The sequence below is a fragment of the Aureobasidium namibiae genome, assembly GCF_000721765.1.
Source record: "Aureobasidium namibiae CBS 147.97 unplaced genomic scaffold scaffold_10, whole genome shotgun sequence".
NCBI lineage: Eukaryota > Fungi > Ascomycota > Dothideomycetes > Dothideales > Saccotheciaceae > Aureobasidium > Aureobasidium namibiae.
The window spans coordinates 516,723-531,690 of record NW_013581199.1 but is presented as its reverse complement, the minus strand read 5'-3'; the positions used below and the strand labels follow the sequence as shown (position 1 = coordinate 531,690).

Here is a 14,968-nt window from a genome sequence, read left to right as displayed (position 1 = left end):
TCGGTCTCGACAAGACAAGGTTGAGGGATATCGCGTAATTACCAAACAGACTAACAGCTACTTCTCATCAGTAATGTTATGCATCGCCGGAACTCTGCTGAAAGGCCTTTCCGACGACTACCTATTCGAATTGGCAGTCGTACATGTACTTCCGTCAGACTTTGATTGGCGTGGAGGGAAAGCCATCGGTTGGACTGGGCTTCCTGCATGACAGTTGTTTTACTGTACGCGTGCCGCTTGTCGCGTGGGATAGCCCACCGAGAAATAGTCGAGTGGAGCGAGCCTTCGAGTCCATCGACAAGGGCTCGTCGCAGAACATGCCGTCCCGGAGAGCTTGGTCTCCTAAACGGTAGGAGGCCCAGCTCTGCCAGAGCCCTATCGGCTGTAAAGATGCCAGCGCAGACCTTTGGAGGCGTTGACGCCCATGCCGCTGTGCGGAACAAGCTCGGTGTTGAATTGCGATGTTCAGCCCATGACTGGAGCTCATGAGATGGGTAGATCTTGGGGAAATGGGGTTGCTGCTCCCAGGGGCTTGGTTGCGAGCGACGTAGTTAGTGATGTCTTGGATCTCTTTAACTACAAATTGCCATCTTCGGCGCTGATCATTGTGACCAGCGTGCTGCGCATGCTTGCTTCTTCGATGGTCGCGTAGAAGAATAGAAGGGGAGTCGGGACCGTTTTGTACAAGCATTTTGTCCACGTCTCGGTCACCTGCGGGGCAAGCCTCAAGACCCAAGGTAGGTGTCAGCCATTTGTGTTCTAACGATTTTTTTCCCTCTCGCGAGAGCTCAGCTGGGCCGCGGCATTTCCTGTTCCGGACCTGCAGATATGGACAGAGCTTTGCATTGGCTGAGGATGTGATCTGTTCAGAACTCCACCAAGGTGAGACGCTGCCATGTGAAGGGATCCCTACTGCAGTGTGTCAGTACTCGAGAAACTGCCAAGTTGAGCGGTCTTGTGCTACGGCACGTTGCTTGGAAGAGGCTCCCTCGACCGAAAGATTGGTACATGGCAATGCAGGGCAGTTGCTGCCCCTATCGACGGGAATTTTTCGCAGCAATACCTTGGTGCGCGATTCACAAATCAGACACGGTTCAGGATTAGTATGGGCGGGCCGCGATGCGCCGTCTCTCGTTCAAAGCTGGTGGCACCGGAACTTGGTCGATCTAGACGCATGGCACGCTGCGTCGCCGAGATATATAGTTCGGACCAAGTCCACCGATCCGCAACTCTGGTGACGCACGTTTTTGTCTCCAACTTATTATCGGCCTTGTGCTCGCTCCTCACCTTCGTTTCCCTTCGACCTCCCGCTCGTCCATCCATACTCTCCTTGCATTCACAACTACACTCGGCCATTCAAAAGCTCAATTGCATCGCCGTCATCCATCTGATCTAACGCCTGTTGAAGCCTTCCCCACGATACATATTGCTAGATCCAAATCCTTCAGCCCGTGCCTCATATAATCTAGCGGTCTTGGGATCGCCGAGCCTCAAATATGCCAACCATCGAAATACCAGATCGCGACCACGACGTGTCTCCCATCTCGTCGCCATCTCTGTCGCGTGTCAACAGCCGAAACAGTGCCGTTTCCTCTCTGGACATCTCCCCTATTTCTTCGCCAGTCTTCTCACCTACCCAACTGTCAGCCAACGGCCATGGAGCTGGAACTTCAGATACTGCAACGACCAACTCGTATGATCACTCTTTCACCGATGCAGATGATTGGTTTGGACGCTTCCGTGAGGATCTAGACGTCTCGGACGACTGTCCTGACCGTGGACAACTCGCTGTCGCTGGCCAGGTTCCTGTTTACGATGCCAATGGAACCTCGCGACTCTTCAGCACTTTCTTCACAGGTCTGGATGCCATTGGCGACAGACAGTTCATCATCTTTGTGCGACACTTCTTCTGCGGCGTAAGTTATACCTAATTTCACCCACGAGTCAGCAACCGTTACTGATCATCGGTTCCTGCAGGCCTGTCAAGCTTACATGAAGGCCATTGCCGAGGCCATCACCATGCAGGCTTACTACACCATGGCCGTTCCCACAAACATCATCGTCATTGGCTGTGGCTCACCATCCATGATTCCCTTCTACAAGCAAGCCACTGGCTGTCCCTTCCCCATCTTCGCCGACCCTTCGCGCAAACTCTACAAGGCTCTAGGCATGACCCTCACCCTGAACCTAGCCGGACCGAAGAGACCAGAATACATGAAGGACATCTCTTTCAACCAATGGCAACTGAAACAATGGACCAACATGGCCAAGGCAAAGGGTACCACCAAATTCAAGGGTGGTAACTTGCTCCAGATTGGCGGCGAGTTCTTGTTTCAAGACGGCCAGGTCGTCTGGTGCCATCGCATGAAGAATATGCGTGGCCACGCCGAGGTCTCTGTCGTCAAGCGCATCTTGGAGCTGGAAGACTAGAGCAAACTACACCAATATCGACAGCATACCTCACCAGCTTCTCCCCCAAAATATCAACCAGCGACACACTACTCAGCAAGACTCCTCAAATCGGCAACAGAACATATCCAGAAAGCCACTGCCGCAATCACCTCTCCAGACCATCAATTCCATTTGTTCACCATGATGGGAAGCCACATATTCCCATCACATCTTACGAGATTAACGCCATTTTCCTTTTGTTTTCTTCGATTCTGCAGAAAACGCTCGTCCTATCTTAAGGCTGTACTTGTTTGTTTCCCTACGGTTCGTTGTCGATACATTTACTGTTGTTGTTGTTGTTGTTGTTGTTGTTGTTGTTGTTGTTGTTGTTGTTGTTGTTGTTGTTGTTGTTGTGTTTTTTTCTCACACTCGAAAGATACCATAGCTTTTTTTTCCCTTGACTATATTGAAATTGAGTTTTCACTTTTTCGAATTGTATATTGCTTTCTCCAATCTGGTCTTCTTCGTTTCTATCTGTTGCTTCGGCTGGGGAGCGTGATATCATCTTTTTCATCTTGCTTATGATGTCTTGTCTCAGCTCTGGTCATTTCGCTTCCTAGAGCACTATATCTTGTTTCAAGGTTGATAAGCAGGAACTACGATTTATGAGAGATCAACAATGCAATGACGTTGGTTCAGTTCGGGCCACAAGCAAGCATTGGCAGAAAAAGTGATTGGGGTATCATGTTTTGATTGTTGGGCTCATTCGAAGTATTATGCCTGCTCTCAGCTGTATATGCTCGTACAAAAGCAAAGATCTCATGCTCTTTCTTCAAAGTGGTTCATCAGAAGTCGTCACTATCTCTTCGCTTCTTTCCTCTGCCAGCACCGGCTCCCGCGCCAGCCTTTCTTCCTCTGCCTGCGCCTTTCTTGGGTGCACTGTCCTCGTCTTCAGAGTCGTCGCCATTGGCGCCCTTTGCGGGTGCGTCTGGCACTCTGCCTACAATGTCGCGGAGGTTGTCGAATTGTTCGTCTTGCATTACGGCGGACTTCATGTGCTGCGAGAGGACGCGCTTGGAGCCGCGCTGTTTGGCGACGCCTGCGCTGGCGGAGATGAGGCGGATCATGAATAGTTCGAGTGCTTTGGCTGTAGGATCTGTTAGTGAACGCAGAAGACAGAGGGAGGTGTGAAAAAACGTACCCATTACCACTGGAGTGACTTGAGCCACTTTACCCACGTCCTCATCGGCCTGCATGATGCGCTTTATCCTTGCAGTAGGAAACTTCGTCTTGACCTCTACGCCACCGGTATCCATCTTCTTCATGGGAGTTGGAGGGGCACCACCGTTGGCGGTCTCGCTTTTCGGCTTTCTGCCACGGCGAGCGGGTGTTTGTGCTTGTGCTGTAGGTTGTGGCTGTTCCCATGCAGGGTGCTGCTGCTGCTGCTGCTGCTCCTCCTCCTCTTTGACATTGCCATTGTCGTAGTTGTAGCTTCCGACCTCGGCGGGCGTGCGCACACCCCTGTTACGGGTTTGCACAGGCATTTCCGGATAAGGAGGATACTGCTGTTGGTAGGCGGGCTGTTGACCAAAGCCGAGATTTTGATAAGGATCGGGTTGGAAAGATTGAGAGGGTTGCTGCAGAGAGTGGTGGGCGAGTGTGTAACCTGATTGTTGAGGAGGGTATGTTTGAGGAATGTGTTGATGCAATGGTTGTTGCTGGTTCTGGTCCAAGCCGAAGCTTGAATGGACAGGTGCTTGCTGAGCGTATAGTTGCTGAGGTTGTTGCAGGCCAGAGAGATCAGGCGATTGAGGCGCGTACAGGTCCTGGCCTTGAGGAGAGACTGGTCGGTAGGCGGCCAAGTCTGGAGAACGAGGCGCGTAACCGGACAATTCGGGGGACCGCGGGGCGTATGACTGGTCCATGTGAAGATTTGGGGTTGATGGTTCAAGCGACAGGCAGCAGCTCAGAGGTGATACGCAGCCCTGGCCACAAGGGCTCACGAGCGACAGCAATTGGTTTGAGCAAACAAGGAAGTGACGACCAGATTTTGTTCACAGCTCCAAACGCGCTGCTTGCTTGATTGGGCAAAAAGTGGTGCGGGTAGCAATCGATAGTCGGGCAAATCTTCTTGGCGGTGGGGGAGTGAGGTCGATGGGCGAAGCCTGCAGCCTATGGCGGATATCTGAGAACAAAGATGAGGAAGGTGCACAAGCCGAAGGAAACTGCGCGATGGGGATTCTGACGCATTTGTAGCTCTGAGCTCAGCCACCCCTTCCGCCCGCTAAAATTTTATGTTTGCTCATCGACACGTTCCTTCCTCCTTGTTAGAAAGTATGTCACAACATGGTATTCACAAAACAAAACTTCTATCTCGGACAGATCTCTTGCAAGAATTGGGGTCCCAGCAAGTACCCTTGGATGCACTTCTGCTTCCAATATTCAGATCTACAAACATGCTTTCTGCCATGGCGTAAGAATTAGCCGAGCATTTCAAAAATGTGACAGGCTTTGGCAGAGGTCCGCACGCGTCGTTCAACGCGTATCTTGCTTTTTGCTATCTCACAACGACTTTCTTAGACGCGAAAATATCACCAACCTATGTGACGCATTCAAAGCTCAAATCAATGGTTCAAGTCTATCTTGTGGCCGACATATAATCCAACATGCGGCACACTCACTGCCGTGCCTAGTCGTAGCTGTTCCCTCTTCTAAGTATCCCTCGTGTAAGATCCATCGGCCATCTTGCCTTCGCCAGTGCCTTCCATGGCCCAGGTCTCGATCAAACCACATTTGGGGTCTTCGTCAGGCCAGCCTCTACTTCTCCGCACAGCCAATACTGCATCCCTGACGCGCATCGTACACTCTTTTCGCAAACTCACAGCCTCTGCTCCATGCATCAACTGTTCGTCGCGAATGACACCGAGCTCATCGCTCTCTGCTCCTCGTTGTACTGCTTGTCGTTTCAAGGCTGCCCATCTGTCTCTCAAATCGCGGAAAGCGTCTCCTGTGTCGATCTTGTCGCCAAAAGTGACGCAGACATCTTTTCCTCCTCGTGGAACGGGTCGCGGAAAGCCACGACTTTCGTGCATGACTGAATCGAAACCTTCGATGAACAAGGGTACGAGGTCTGGTGCAGGTTCTGATTCCAGGATCAAACGCGAGACGCCCCACTTGAAATAGCGCATAGTCTTGTCTTCTTTCTGGTGAACCCTGCCTTCAGGGAAGATGTGGACCCAGGCGTGTCTCCTCGAAGTGTAGGCCGAAGGGGCAGGGAAAGTGTCGTGGCCATCAGTGCTGTACGTGAGGTGTGCGTCCGAGAAAGGATCGGCGATGTCGGGGCTTTTCAACGAGGGCGATGCGGCAGTCGCAGTTGGAGCTACAAAGGGACCAGCGGAGAGGAGACGAATGGCTTGGGTCATGGTAGGTTGGAACAGACCGCCATGCGGAGAGTGCGCCAGTCGGTGGCATGGGAGAGTGTTTCCAAGACTGAAGAACAAGGAAGTGAACCTGGGCGAAATCAGACGGTGCCCAAGCAATGCGAGTGACAAACGTACTTATTCTGGAAAGCTAGATCGTGGCTGGCAAGACTCCAACGAACATTGTTCGGATTCCAATGATATTTGTATGGCAATACGCCCCACATAATAGGATCATCCATACTGTATGCTGGTGTCAGCACTCAATCGAAATTCAGTCCCGAGCAAGGCTGTACGTACGTACACGCTAGTATGGTTTGAAACTGGAGGCAGTCAGTATCAACGTTTTCGCAAAGCAAAGAGAAGAATACACACCAGTAATGAGACCCTTTGTCCTGCCGTTCACGTCCGCGCGCTCGTCAAGAAGGCGCATGAACTTGTCATAGCCCTTCACCTCGAGCCTGTTCAGGCCAACAAGAAAGGTACGGCAAAGGAAGCCTGTGGCACCTGTGATGATCGAGGAACCGGTTCGCCAGAGCATCGAGGGCTGATCGGGAGCGTCAGGAGCAGCCATTGCTGGTATTCAACAAGACTCAGTGCATGACAGTGCGAGAGCAGAGGAGCGATTGGCGACGAGGGAAACATTATTTAGCATTCCAAACTTAGCCAACTTCGACCCACGTGGCGCCGCTCCACACTCGATGACCGCATTCTTTTCGCGATCGCAATCTACCTACGCGACTTCTTTCTGTTCAACTCTACCATCATGTCGCATAGTACGTCGACGTCTTCTCTCTTTGTAGCACGCAACTGATATTCGAAAAGGTAAGCACAATACATCGCTCGCCTTCTTTACAGCCCACGAACGCGAAGAGCTCAAGGGCACATGGGGCTCAAAGTCCACTCGACTCACACGAGATTCCTTTCTTCCCTTCGGCTCTTGTCGCCTGTGTCTATTGACCGCTCGCGATCCTGTATCTTGTTCTTCCCACGGCCATATTTTCTGCCGAGAATGCGCCCTATCGAACCTGCTCGCCCAGAAGAAGGATATCAAACGTCTTGACAAAGAGTACATCCTCAAGAAAGCAGAGGAGGCCGAAGCCGATCAACTCAAGAGAGAACAAGAGAAGGAGCGCGCCGTTCAAGACTTCGAGCTTGTTCAACAGGGCTTGAACAGTAAACTCGGTCCCGGAAATGCTGCTGCCAGACACATCATCGGACGAGAAGCTGGCAAGGTCATCGTCGACGAACAAAATCCCGACAACAAAGGCACCAAGCGCAAGCTAGAGATTGATGAAGACGAGCTGATGCGTCTGGGTGGTCAGAACACAAAGTTGAAGAAGGATGATCAGAATCCCATCGACCAGAAAGCTGCCACTTCTTTCTGGATTCCCTCCTTGACTCCATCAAGCTCTACTGCTGCGACAAAGCCGACCAAGTTGAATCCACAATGTCCGGCTTCAACACCAGACAAGCCTCACGACTTTTCCTTGAAGTCGCTAGTCTCTGTTTACTTCACCGAAGAGAAGGCCGAAGCTTCCAATGACCTCGTTCGCTCATGTCCTTCATGCAAAAAGGCACTGACCAATTCCACAAAAGCAGTATTGGCCAAGCCTTGTGGTCATGTTCTGTGCAAGCCTTGTTCTGCCAAATTCATGAAGCCGTCAGAAAAGGACGCTCACGATGCAACAGCAGAGGTTGGGGTGGTAAGATGTTACGTTTGCCAGACCAATGTCACTGAGAAGAAGCGCGAAAAGAAGGAGGGCAAAGAGGAGAAAGAGAAGATCAGACCGGGTCTAGTAGAGATCAGCTCTGAAGGCACTGGTTTCGCTGGAGGAGGCAACAACATGGTCAAGAAAGCCGGTCTGGCTTTCCAGGTCTAGAGTAGTCCTATCACTGTGCCTGGTAGCTATCTACAGATGCGCTCATTCATGATCTCTCAACCCGATCGCTCCGACCACGAAAACGACTCGCGATGCCAAGTCGCTTCATACATGCTTATTATCTGACTCGCCGAGAGCACCCGATCTGCCAACCTCCAAGGTCTTTCTATGACCAGCAGTGGACAGCGTATGTTTCGAGTTCTTTCTCAGCACAACAGGCTGCAAGACCAATCATCAGGAATTAAACCCTAGGTCGACAGGAGCAGCAATAACTTTCAAGAAGGTGGATCTGAGTATTCCGAGGGTCCGGGCTGATTCTCCGACAAATGTTCAACCAAAAAAACGTCATACCTGACAATATTTTGACCCACCTCTCCATGCAACTTTCAACTTTTAGCAAACCACCTTGACGGTTTTTTTGTCGCCGTCGATTCCGCGGAACGGCGACATCATAATGGCTCCTGACTTACGGTCAAATAGACATGATTTTGAAGTAGGTATCGCCGGAGAGGCTCTTGGGCCTTCTATAACTCTATTCCTTTCTTGTTTTCTAAGTAGAACCTTTGCCTTCTTGCTTTCAACATTTCTCATGCACCCTTCACTATAATCTTAATATCCAAGTACACAACCGTCATCAACCTCATCACTACATATCTGGTCTAGATGGCGTTTCGTAGACGAGAGAACCAAGCTGGGAGCCCAGCCAGCGAACTGAGCCACGGATCGACAGCGACGAACAGCTCCGGCGAAGGACTGGAACCTAGATTGAAGGACCTGGAAAAGCAGATTGCACACAAAAGACCACATCACCATAGACGCATCTCAGATGTGGCTCCAGAAGGCACAGATAAGGAAATCACACTTAAGGAGCGATTGAGACAGTAAGTTCTAAGAGATATCCTTACGATGGTATACATTTCTGACCATATTCTAGTTTCACATGGGCCTGGTTTACACTTACGATGTCCACAGGAGGTTTTGCGACTCTCCTCTCGGTTCAACCACACAAATTCACCGGACTCATGACCATTGGAACGATAGTCTATATCTTCGACCTCGTACTGTTTGTGATACTCTGCGGCGCCATCACGGCTCGATTTATCATGTATCCTGGATCATTCCATAAGTCTCTCAAGCATCCCTCAGAGGCCCTCTTTTTCCCTACCTTCTGGCTCTCGTTACCGACCATCATTGGAGGTATGAACAACTATGGTGTAGGCAACGTTGGTCCGTGGCTAATCACGGTCCTTCGTGTCTTGTTCTGGATCTATTTTGCATGCACTTTTTTGGTCGCAATCTTCCAGTATTGGTACCTCTTCATGGCGAAGCAATTGCTGGTCAAATCCATGGCACCCTCCTGGATCCTTCCTATTTTCCCTGTTATGCTATCTGGAACACTCGCAAACATCATCGCTAGCAACCAGCCACCAGAGTCAAGACTACCCATCATCGTCGCAGGTGTGGCAAGTCAAGGATTGGGCTGGACGGTCGCAGTCATGCTCTACGCGGTCATGATTGTTAGACTAATGGAATACGGGCTCCCGCCGCCAAACGCACGACCTGGCATGTTCATTTGCGTCGGTCCTCCTGGCTTTACAATCTTGTCTTTGATCGGTATGTCCAAAGCACTACCCGGAAATTATGGATATTTCGCCACCAATCCTATGGCAATCCCAGCACTGAAGGCCATGGCACTGTTCGTATCAATCTTCATTTACATGATCGCAGTATGGTGGTTTTTCATCGCAATCATCTCTGTACTGTACGGGATCAAGAAAATGTCATTTTCTTTGGTGAACTGGGCCTTAGTATTCCCCAACGTCGGTCTAACAATTGCGACTATCAACATCGGTCAGCAGTTGGAGAGTCAAGGTATTCAGTGGGTTGGAAGTATAATGAGTATCCTGGTGTTCATCATCTGGCTCTTCAACATTTTTGCGCACGCCAGGGCGGTTTTGACCAAACGTATGATGATGCCTGGCCAGGACGAAGATCAGGGCGAGGAAGAGGAGACCTGAGATTTTAAGTCTCAGATGTGGTGACAGAACTTGGTTGCGTAGCGATAGATCATTGACACATATACACCTTAGACTAATATAGAGTACAAAACATCTGGTTCTTTCCATACGTCGCTCCATCATCTCTTGAGTCTTGATCATCTTCGTTTCATGCTATTTCCTCGCATATGCAAATGTCTGTCACGCATATAAGTTTGCATTCTGACAGGTCTGTGTATCTCCGACCCTCACCCCCACGATGGTTTAGACGCTATAGAAAGGCACAACAAGCTCTAGAATATAGGTGTTTCCAAAGAAAACTATGCGGGTAGACCGTTTCTCGATAAATACCAAGCTGCTACGATAAGTTGTCTGCAACACTATGCAAGACTTACTTCAGCAGACGGATGAGGCTGAGATCTTGTTGAGCAAATGCTAACCACAATATCTTCTTGCAACAAACTCCACAACGCAACAAATTGACATTCAGAAGACTGAGACACCTCAGTACTTTTTCATGCCTATTCTCAGGCATCTTGGTGTGCAAATCTTCAGCACTGAGATGTTTTTGATGTTGCAATCGAGGTTGCAGTATAATGACAGGGTTGTCTTCGCAGCATAAAAAAATGTTCGATTTTGAAAACACACAGGAGTAGAAAGAGTTTGCGTGCAATGGAGACAGATGTTTCTTTGTTTTCTTCTAGGCGAATATCTACGTAGTGACAGTATCACTCTGTCTGCGTTTTTGCTCTGGTAAGTTTGCTGACGATGAAGGTACACTCCTTTTCAAATCCGGCTTTGGCTTCTTGGGCTCCCTAGGCGGCCGCGGCTCTTCATCCTCGAACACTTCGGCGACATCAACCATTGGGAACTCTCGTCTCAACTCAGAGGCAATAAATCTGATACCCCATTCCTCACAGCTGCGATGACCGACACAGAAGACTTTCATTTTCTTTTCGAGTGCGGCGGCAAGTCCTGGTTCCCTTGCTTGGCCAGTAAGATAGACTATACTGTCTCCTTGGTCGATGTCTGCGATCCAGCCCTTGGATAGCGCAGCTTCGGAGACCCGTTGTACTTCTTCAGGATGGAAGGCATTCATGATAGCAACCACGGTCACGGGTTGTGCCATGTCGGTTTCGCTGTCAACATCAGCGCCATGCACAGCATCCCACTGCCCAAATTCGCGCTTGATGCGATCAGAGACGGTTCCGAGCGTTGCAGGTGTGCGGAATGCGGCCACAAGACCTATACGTCGGTCTGGGTCGCCTTTGTAGCCTTGTATGCATACAGCGTCCTCGCCGGTATATAAATCCAGTCGCTCGGCCAAGGCTTCGTTCCAGCCAGTCGTCAGAACTTCGTCAAAACCGACGTGTGAGCTCAAAACATTTGCGCCTCGAGGAACGCGTTTTCGATCTAGAGTAAATGGCCGGTGAAGGAATACCAGAGGTGGTGGTGCGCGAGCAGCATACATGGCTGTGTATACTCCGGCTGTAGGCGTGATGCTACATACTATCCGAGCAACATGGGCAGTAGCTGCTGAATAGCGAGGATTCCGAGGTTCGTGGTATAGCCACTGTACATCGCGCGCTCGCTTGGGAAAGAAAGAGGCGAGAAATTGGCTGGTTTGGTGTACTGTCGGTAGTATTATAGGCGGTGCAGGTTGGCCAATCAGGGCAGGAAAGTTAGGAGCGACCATTTGAGATGTACTCGGAGTCGGTGCCGAGTGTAGCGACATGTCTGCATGCTTTATGTTATAGAGGGAAATACTTGGATTCAATTAGAGAAACCAAAAGTGATGACGACATTTCAGCAGGTTGGTCAAACATCTGTGCTTTGTTACAGGGCTCGAGCAGAAAGTCAGAGCGGCAGATATCGTTCGCAATGACTCTTGAGACGTGGACAAGTGGTGATCGAGGTGCACCAATCTGGCTATTCTATCGTAAAAAGCGTATACCATTACCATACATCGTCTTTTCGCTTCCGTCTCACACCTTTGTGTGACATTCTAATCAATATTCGTTTCCATAATCTACTTCGTACAATCCTCCACTCCCACTTTCGTCTAGTCTGATACCCCAGTATCGCATCTCATCGCACCTCATCGACTCCGACATGCCACGGATGACGTCCATAAAAAGGCATGCATTCTCCAATCAAATACTTAACGAACCTTCTTCTCCTCAGTCTCAGGAACGTAAGGGTGCTTGATGGTCAGACACCAGATGTCAAGGTAATCACAGATAGTGACAATAACATCAACGACGAAGCTGCCGTACACACCGACTGCAAGACCCAGGCAGGAGAACATGAAGGCAATCTGGTACTGTCCATCACCCAGAGCACTAGGCCAGCCGAGACCGATGTGTTGCTGCAGGACAGGACCCAGACTGTCAATGACACCAAAGAGCAGAGGCAAGACCAACACGTTGGTCATGGGGAAGGGCGACTTGGTCAAATGAGCAGTGATCATCTGGCCGACCGAGTAGGCGTTGACGAGACCAACATAGAGGACGAAAGGCACAAGGTGCTGGCGCAGGATGACGGGCTGAAGGAAGAGGTAGGCGGGGATGACAGTCCAAGTAAGGAAGAAGGGAGCCAGACCGTAAAGCGCGAAGACGGGATTCTCCTTGCGCAGACGACGGGCTGCCATAACGTTCATGGCGCTCAGAACGGTGTTGAAGATCAGCACCGCGCTGCCTTGGACCATGTACCAGTCCGTCCAGGGCAGGTCGTAGACGACGTCAGGGATTGTAGCGAGGCGAGGTACGCCCAGACAAGCGAACATGGATTGGTGCCAAAAGCTGCCACCACCAACGTAGCCAGTGAATGCGTACACGAGACAGAGGATGACGATGCCTTCAACAGGACCCGAGACAACTCCCAGAGTCAGAGTGTGGGTGTGATATTCGTCCCAGGTTTGCACGTAGAAGGTCAACAGAGATGCGAAGAGGATCAGGACAGTCTTCCAGCCCTGGCCGAAGCTCATAGCAGCTGAGAAGATGAGGACCTCCAGGGAAGTGTTTACAGCGTCGACACCGTGATCAAAAAGTTCGCCGAGGGGACCACTTTGTCTAGTTCTTCGTCTACAAGAAAAAGTAAATTAGTACTACAAGACTTTAGTGCTTACTGACAGATCCTAGAACTTACGCTTGACTACCATCTACGGCATCGAAAGTCTGGTATGTGAATAGCCCGATGGCCCACGAATAGTAGACCCAAGAAGGGCAATCTTGGTCCATGCCAGGTGTGTAGTAGAACATCGTCAACAGGTTCATAATGACAAAGCTGAAGCCGCTCAGAGTGATCTGTGATTGTAGGTCTCAGCATTCTGTTGCAGAGCTATCTACAGTTGCCGATGAATTCGAGTCTAAGGTGAATCAACTTACGAGGTTCGGCCTACAGAAAATATGTCAGATACAACCGCTCCTCAGAATCATTGTAGAACTCAGTTTACTCACGCCATAGACATTGGAAAACAATTGATGACGACGTGGGTGTAGAACGGCTTTAACACATAACGCGACAACAAGCTGTGGTCGACGCCCGAGTACTTGTATTCCTTGAGCTTGGGAAGCCGGTCTTGACGAATGTACACCATGATTGATTGATTGATTGATTGATCGATCTGTCACAGATCTGTTTTACAATCTCAAAATGAGGAAAACTAACAGTGGAAGGAAGGACGGCCAGCGAGATGTCGAGTCTCGAGAAAAACGCGCCAAGCACGATAAGGACGTGCACGATCCTGCTTTCAAGTCCAAGGTCAGACCGCCTCGTCATAGGTGAAACACGTGCAGAGATGCAAAGCTTCCTGCTGCGTACTTGGAGCTTCGAGAGACGGCCGTTTGCTAAGTATAAAACCGATGAATTGCGCTGGCTACCTGACAATCGAGGCTAAAATGTGGTTTGTACAGCGCTCGCCCTGACTCCGCCGCCTCCTTCGCTGCAAGACCCTTGAATGCTATGTGGACGCTGTTGATTCCCAACCGATGAATGCTGTGATACGTTTGTATCCGTCGTTTCTGACCATCCCACGTCGAAGCTAGCTCTCTATGCTACGGGGCTCCATGGCATGGGCACCAAGATTCTGCTCTTCATGCTCTGAATCAAGGGGACAGTCTTGTGTACTGTCTCACCCCAGCCAGATACGCTCCAGCTCTGCTCTCTGCGCGAGCGTCTTTCTTCGAGGTCGGCGAATTGCCAGAGGTGGTGGACGGTGTTCAAGTCTCCGATCTGGACGAACCAGGCACCCACGCCTTCCATAACCTCTTTTCTGGCACGCAGACCAGTGCGCCAATGGGTCTCCCACTCCAAGAGGTTACCGGGGTGCAAGGTGTATGAGCGGAGCTCGAAAACTCCACCAAGCTTGCGAGGAGCAGTTGTGGGCCAGAACGAGAACTCCTGCATCAACGATGTCTTTTTCGAGTTTATCAGGGACTTAAGCTTGCGGTCGAACTCGGGGAAGTCGGGGTGGTGCTGGATGGCGTGCAGGGAAGCGTGGTATCCCTCGTAACGTTGGTACTCCCAGATGTGAACTGTAAATTATCAATCAGCAGGGAAATCACAGGTAAGACGACGAGTCAGAGTGACATACCGAAGGTATCACAGTCGCCAACCTCTGTTCGCCAACTTCCGACCAGATGAACCTTATTCTCGGGCATGTTGGCCATGCGAGGGTACCAAGTACCGACAAGCTCGACGTACTCATCGACCTTGTCGGGCTTGACTTCGTGCAAAACGATACTGTGAACGTATTTGCCACGGGCAAGGACTTGACTGAAACTGCGCTCAATTTCCTTGTCCATCTCACGGCCCTCTTGGGTACCGTAGAGGAGGTTGGAGAGACGGCCGGTCTTCTTGCCATCTTCTGGCTGGTTGAGTGCTTTGGATTCTGTCAACACGATTCGTAATTAGAGTGAATTATACTCGAGGATGTGCGGGTAGACCAACTCTCTTCTTGCTCACGCTTCTTCTGAGCAGCAGCTAGGTCGTCGCGGAACTGTTGTGATTTCTGATCGAACAGCTGGCCCTTGTTAGGCTCGACATCGGAAAGCGAAGGTGCTCTCTTGGGAGCAGCGGCGACGACGCTTGTCGACAGAGGGCGTGTCAGGTTTGAGGTGCTCAAGGTCGACAGGCGTGACACAAGGCGTCGCGAGTACATGGCTTAAGAAGGATGTGGATCGAGGGGAAAACGGACGGGAGAAATTGGTGTAGTTTGAATGATCGGAGTCTGACGGTGTTGCTAGACGGCTCAAAGATGCAAGAGGATGACAACGGG

The 14,968-nt window shown here is 50.5% G+C and overlaps 9 protein-coding genes across 9 annotated transcripts; 3 read left to right on the top strand and 6 right to left on the bottom strand.

Annotated features, from left to right (window-relative positions):
- Window positions 1-76: 76 nt before the first annotated feature.
- On the bottom strand, window positions 77-691 carry M436DRAFT_64510 (uncharacterized protein; the record flags this gene model as incomplete). Its single annotated transcript, XM_013571264.1, has 2 exons — window positions 77-121; window positions 224-691. 2 exons carry the CDS (start codon window positions 689-691, stop codon window positions 77-79), a joined length of 513 nt encoding a protein of 170 aa, XP_013426718.1.
- Window positions 692-1,757: 1,066 nt separating this feature from the next.
- Window positions 1,758-2,424, top strand: M436DRAFT_13238 (uncharacterized protein; the record flags this gene model as incomplete). The annotated part of the gene is made up of 2 exons (XM_013571027.1): window positions 1,758-1,916; window positions 1,978-2,424. Coding segments are annotated over 2 exons (606 nt in total), but the record flags the coding sequence as incomplete, so codon positions are not given.
- Window positions 2,425-3,305: 881 nt separating this feature from the next.
- On the bottom strand, window positions 3,306-3,665 carry M436DRAFT_17980 (histone-fold-containing protein; the record flags this gene model as incomplete). Its single annotated transcript, XM_013571036.1, has 2 exons — window positions 3,306-3,538; window positions 3,593-3,665. Coding segments are annotated over 2 exons (306 nt in total), but the record flags the coding sequence as incomplete, so codon positions are not given.
- A 1,437-nt stretch (window positions 3,666-5,102) lies between these two features.
- On the bottom strand, window positions 5,103-6,384 carry M436DRAFT_48921 (uncharacterized protein; the record flags this gene model as incomplete). The annotated part of the gene is made up of 4 exons (XM_013571215.1): window positions 5,103-5,901; window positions 5,949-6,053; window positions 6,115-6,133; window positions 6,186-6,384. The coding sequence occupies 4 exons, from the start codon at window positions 6,382-6,384 to the stop codon at window positions 5,103-5,105; spliced, it is 1,122 nt and encodes a 373-aa protein (XP_013426669.1).
- Window positions 6,385-6,576: 192 nt separating this feature from the next.
- Window positions 6,577-7,693, top strand: M436DRAFT_64506 (uncharacterized protein; the record flags this gene model as incomplete). The annotated part of the gene is made up of 2 exons (XM_013571263.1): window positions 6,577-6,586; window positions 6,636-7,693. 2 exons carry the CDS (start codon window positions 6,577-6,579, stop codon window positions 7,691-7,693), a joined length of 1,068 nt encoding a protein of 355 aa, XP_013426717.1.
- A 663-nt stretch (window positions 7,694-8,356) lies between these two features.
- M436DRAFT_48690 (uncharacterized protein) lies at window positions 8,357-9,711 on the top strand (the record flags this gene model as incomplete). The annotated part of the gene is made up of 2 exons (XM_013571174.1): window positions 8,357-8,574; window positions 8,628-9,711. The coding sequence occupies 2 exons, from the start codon at window positions 8,357-8,359 to the stop codon at window positions 9,709-9,711; spliced, it is 1,302 nt and encodes a 433-aa protein (XP_013426628.1).
- Window positions 9,712-10,516: 805 nt separating this feature from the next.
- M436DRAFT_16579 (uncharacterized protein) lies at window positions 10,517-11,329 on the bottom strand (the record flags this gene model as incomplete). The annotated part of the gene is made up of 1 exon (XM_013571031.1): window positions 10,517-11,329. A coding segment is annotated over one exon (813 nt), but the record flags the coding sequence as incomplete, so codon positions are not given.
- A 522-nt stretch (window positions 11,330-11,851) lies between these two features.
- Window positions 11,852-13,288, bottom strand: M436DRAFT_82608 (sn-1,2-diacylglycerol cholinephosphotransferase-like protein; the record flags this gene model as incomplete). Its single annotated transcript, XM_013571378.1, has 4 exons — window positions 11,852-12,773; window positions 12,838-12,995; window positions 13,077-13,086; window positions 13,149-13,288. The coding sequence occupies 4 exons, from the start codon at window positions 13,286-13,288 to the stop codon at window positions 11,852-11,854; spliced, it is 1,230 nt and encodes a 409-aa protein (XP_013426832.1).
- Window positions 13,289-13,740: 452 nt separating this feature from the next.
- Window positions 13,741-14,851, bottom strand: M436DRAFT_82607 (NIPSNAP family protein; the record flags this gene model as incomplete). Its single annotated transcript, XM_013571377.1, has 3 exons — window positions 13,741-14,225; window positions 14,285-14,581; window positions 14,641-14,851. The coding sequence occupies 3 exons, from the start codon at window positions 14,849-14,851 to the stop codon at window positions 13,741-13,743; spliced, it is 993 nt and encodes a 330-aa protein (XP_013426831.1).
- Window positions 14,852-14,968: the final 117 nt, after the last annotated feature.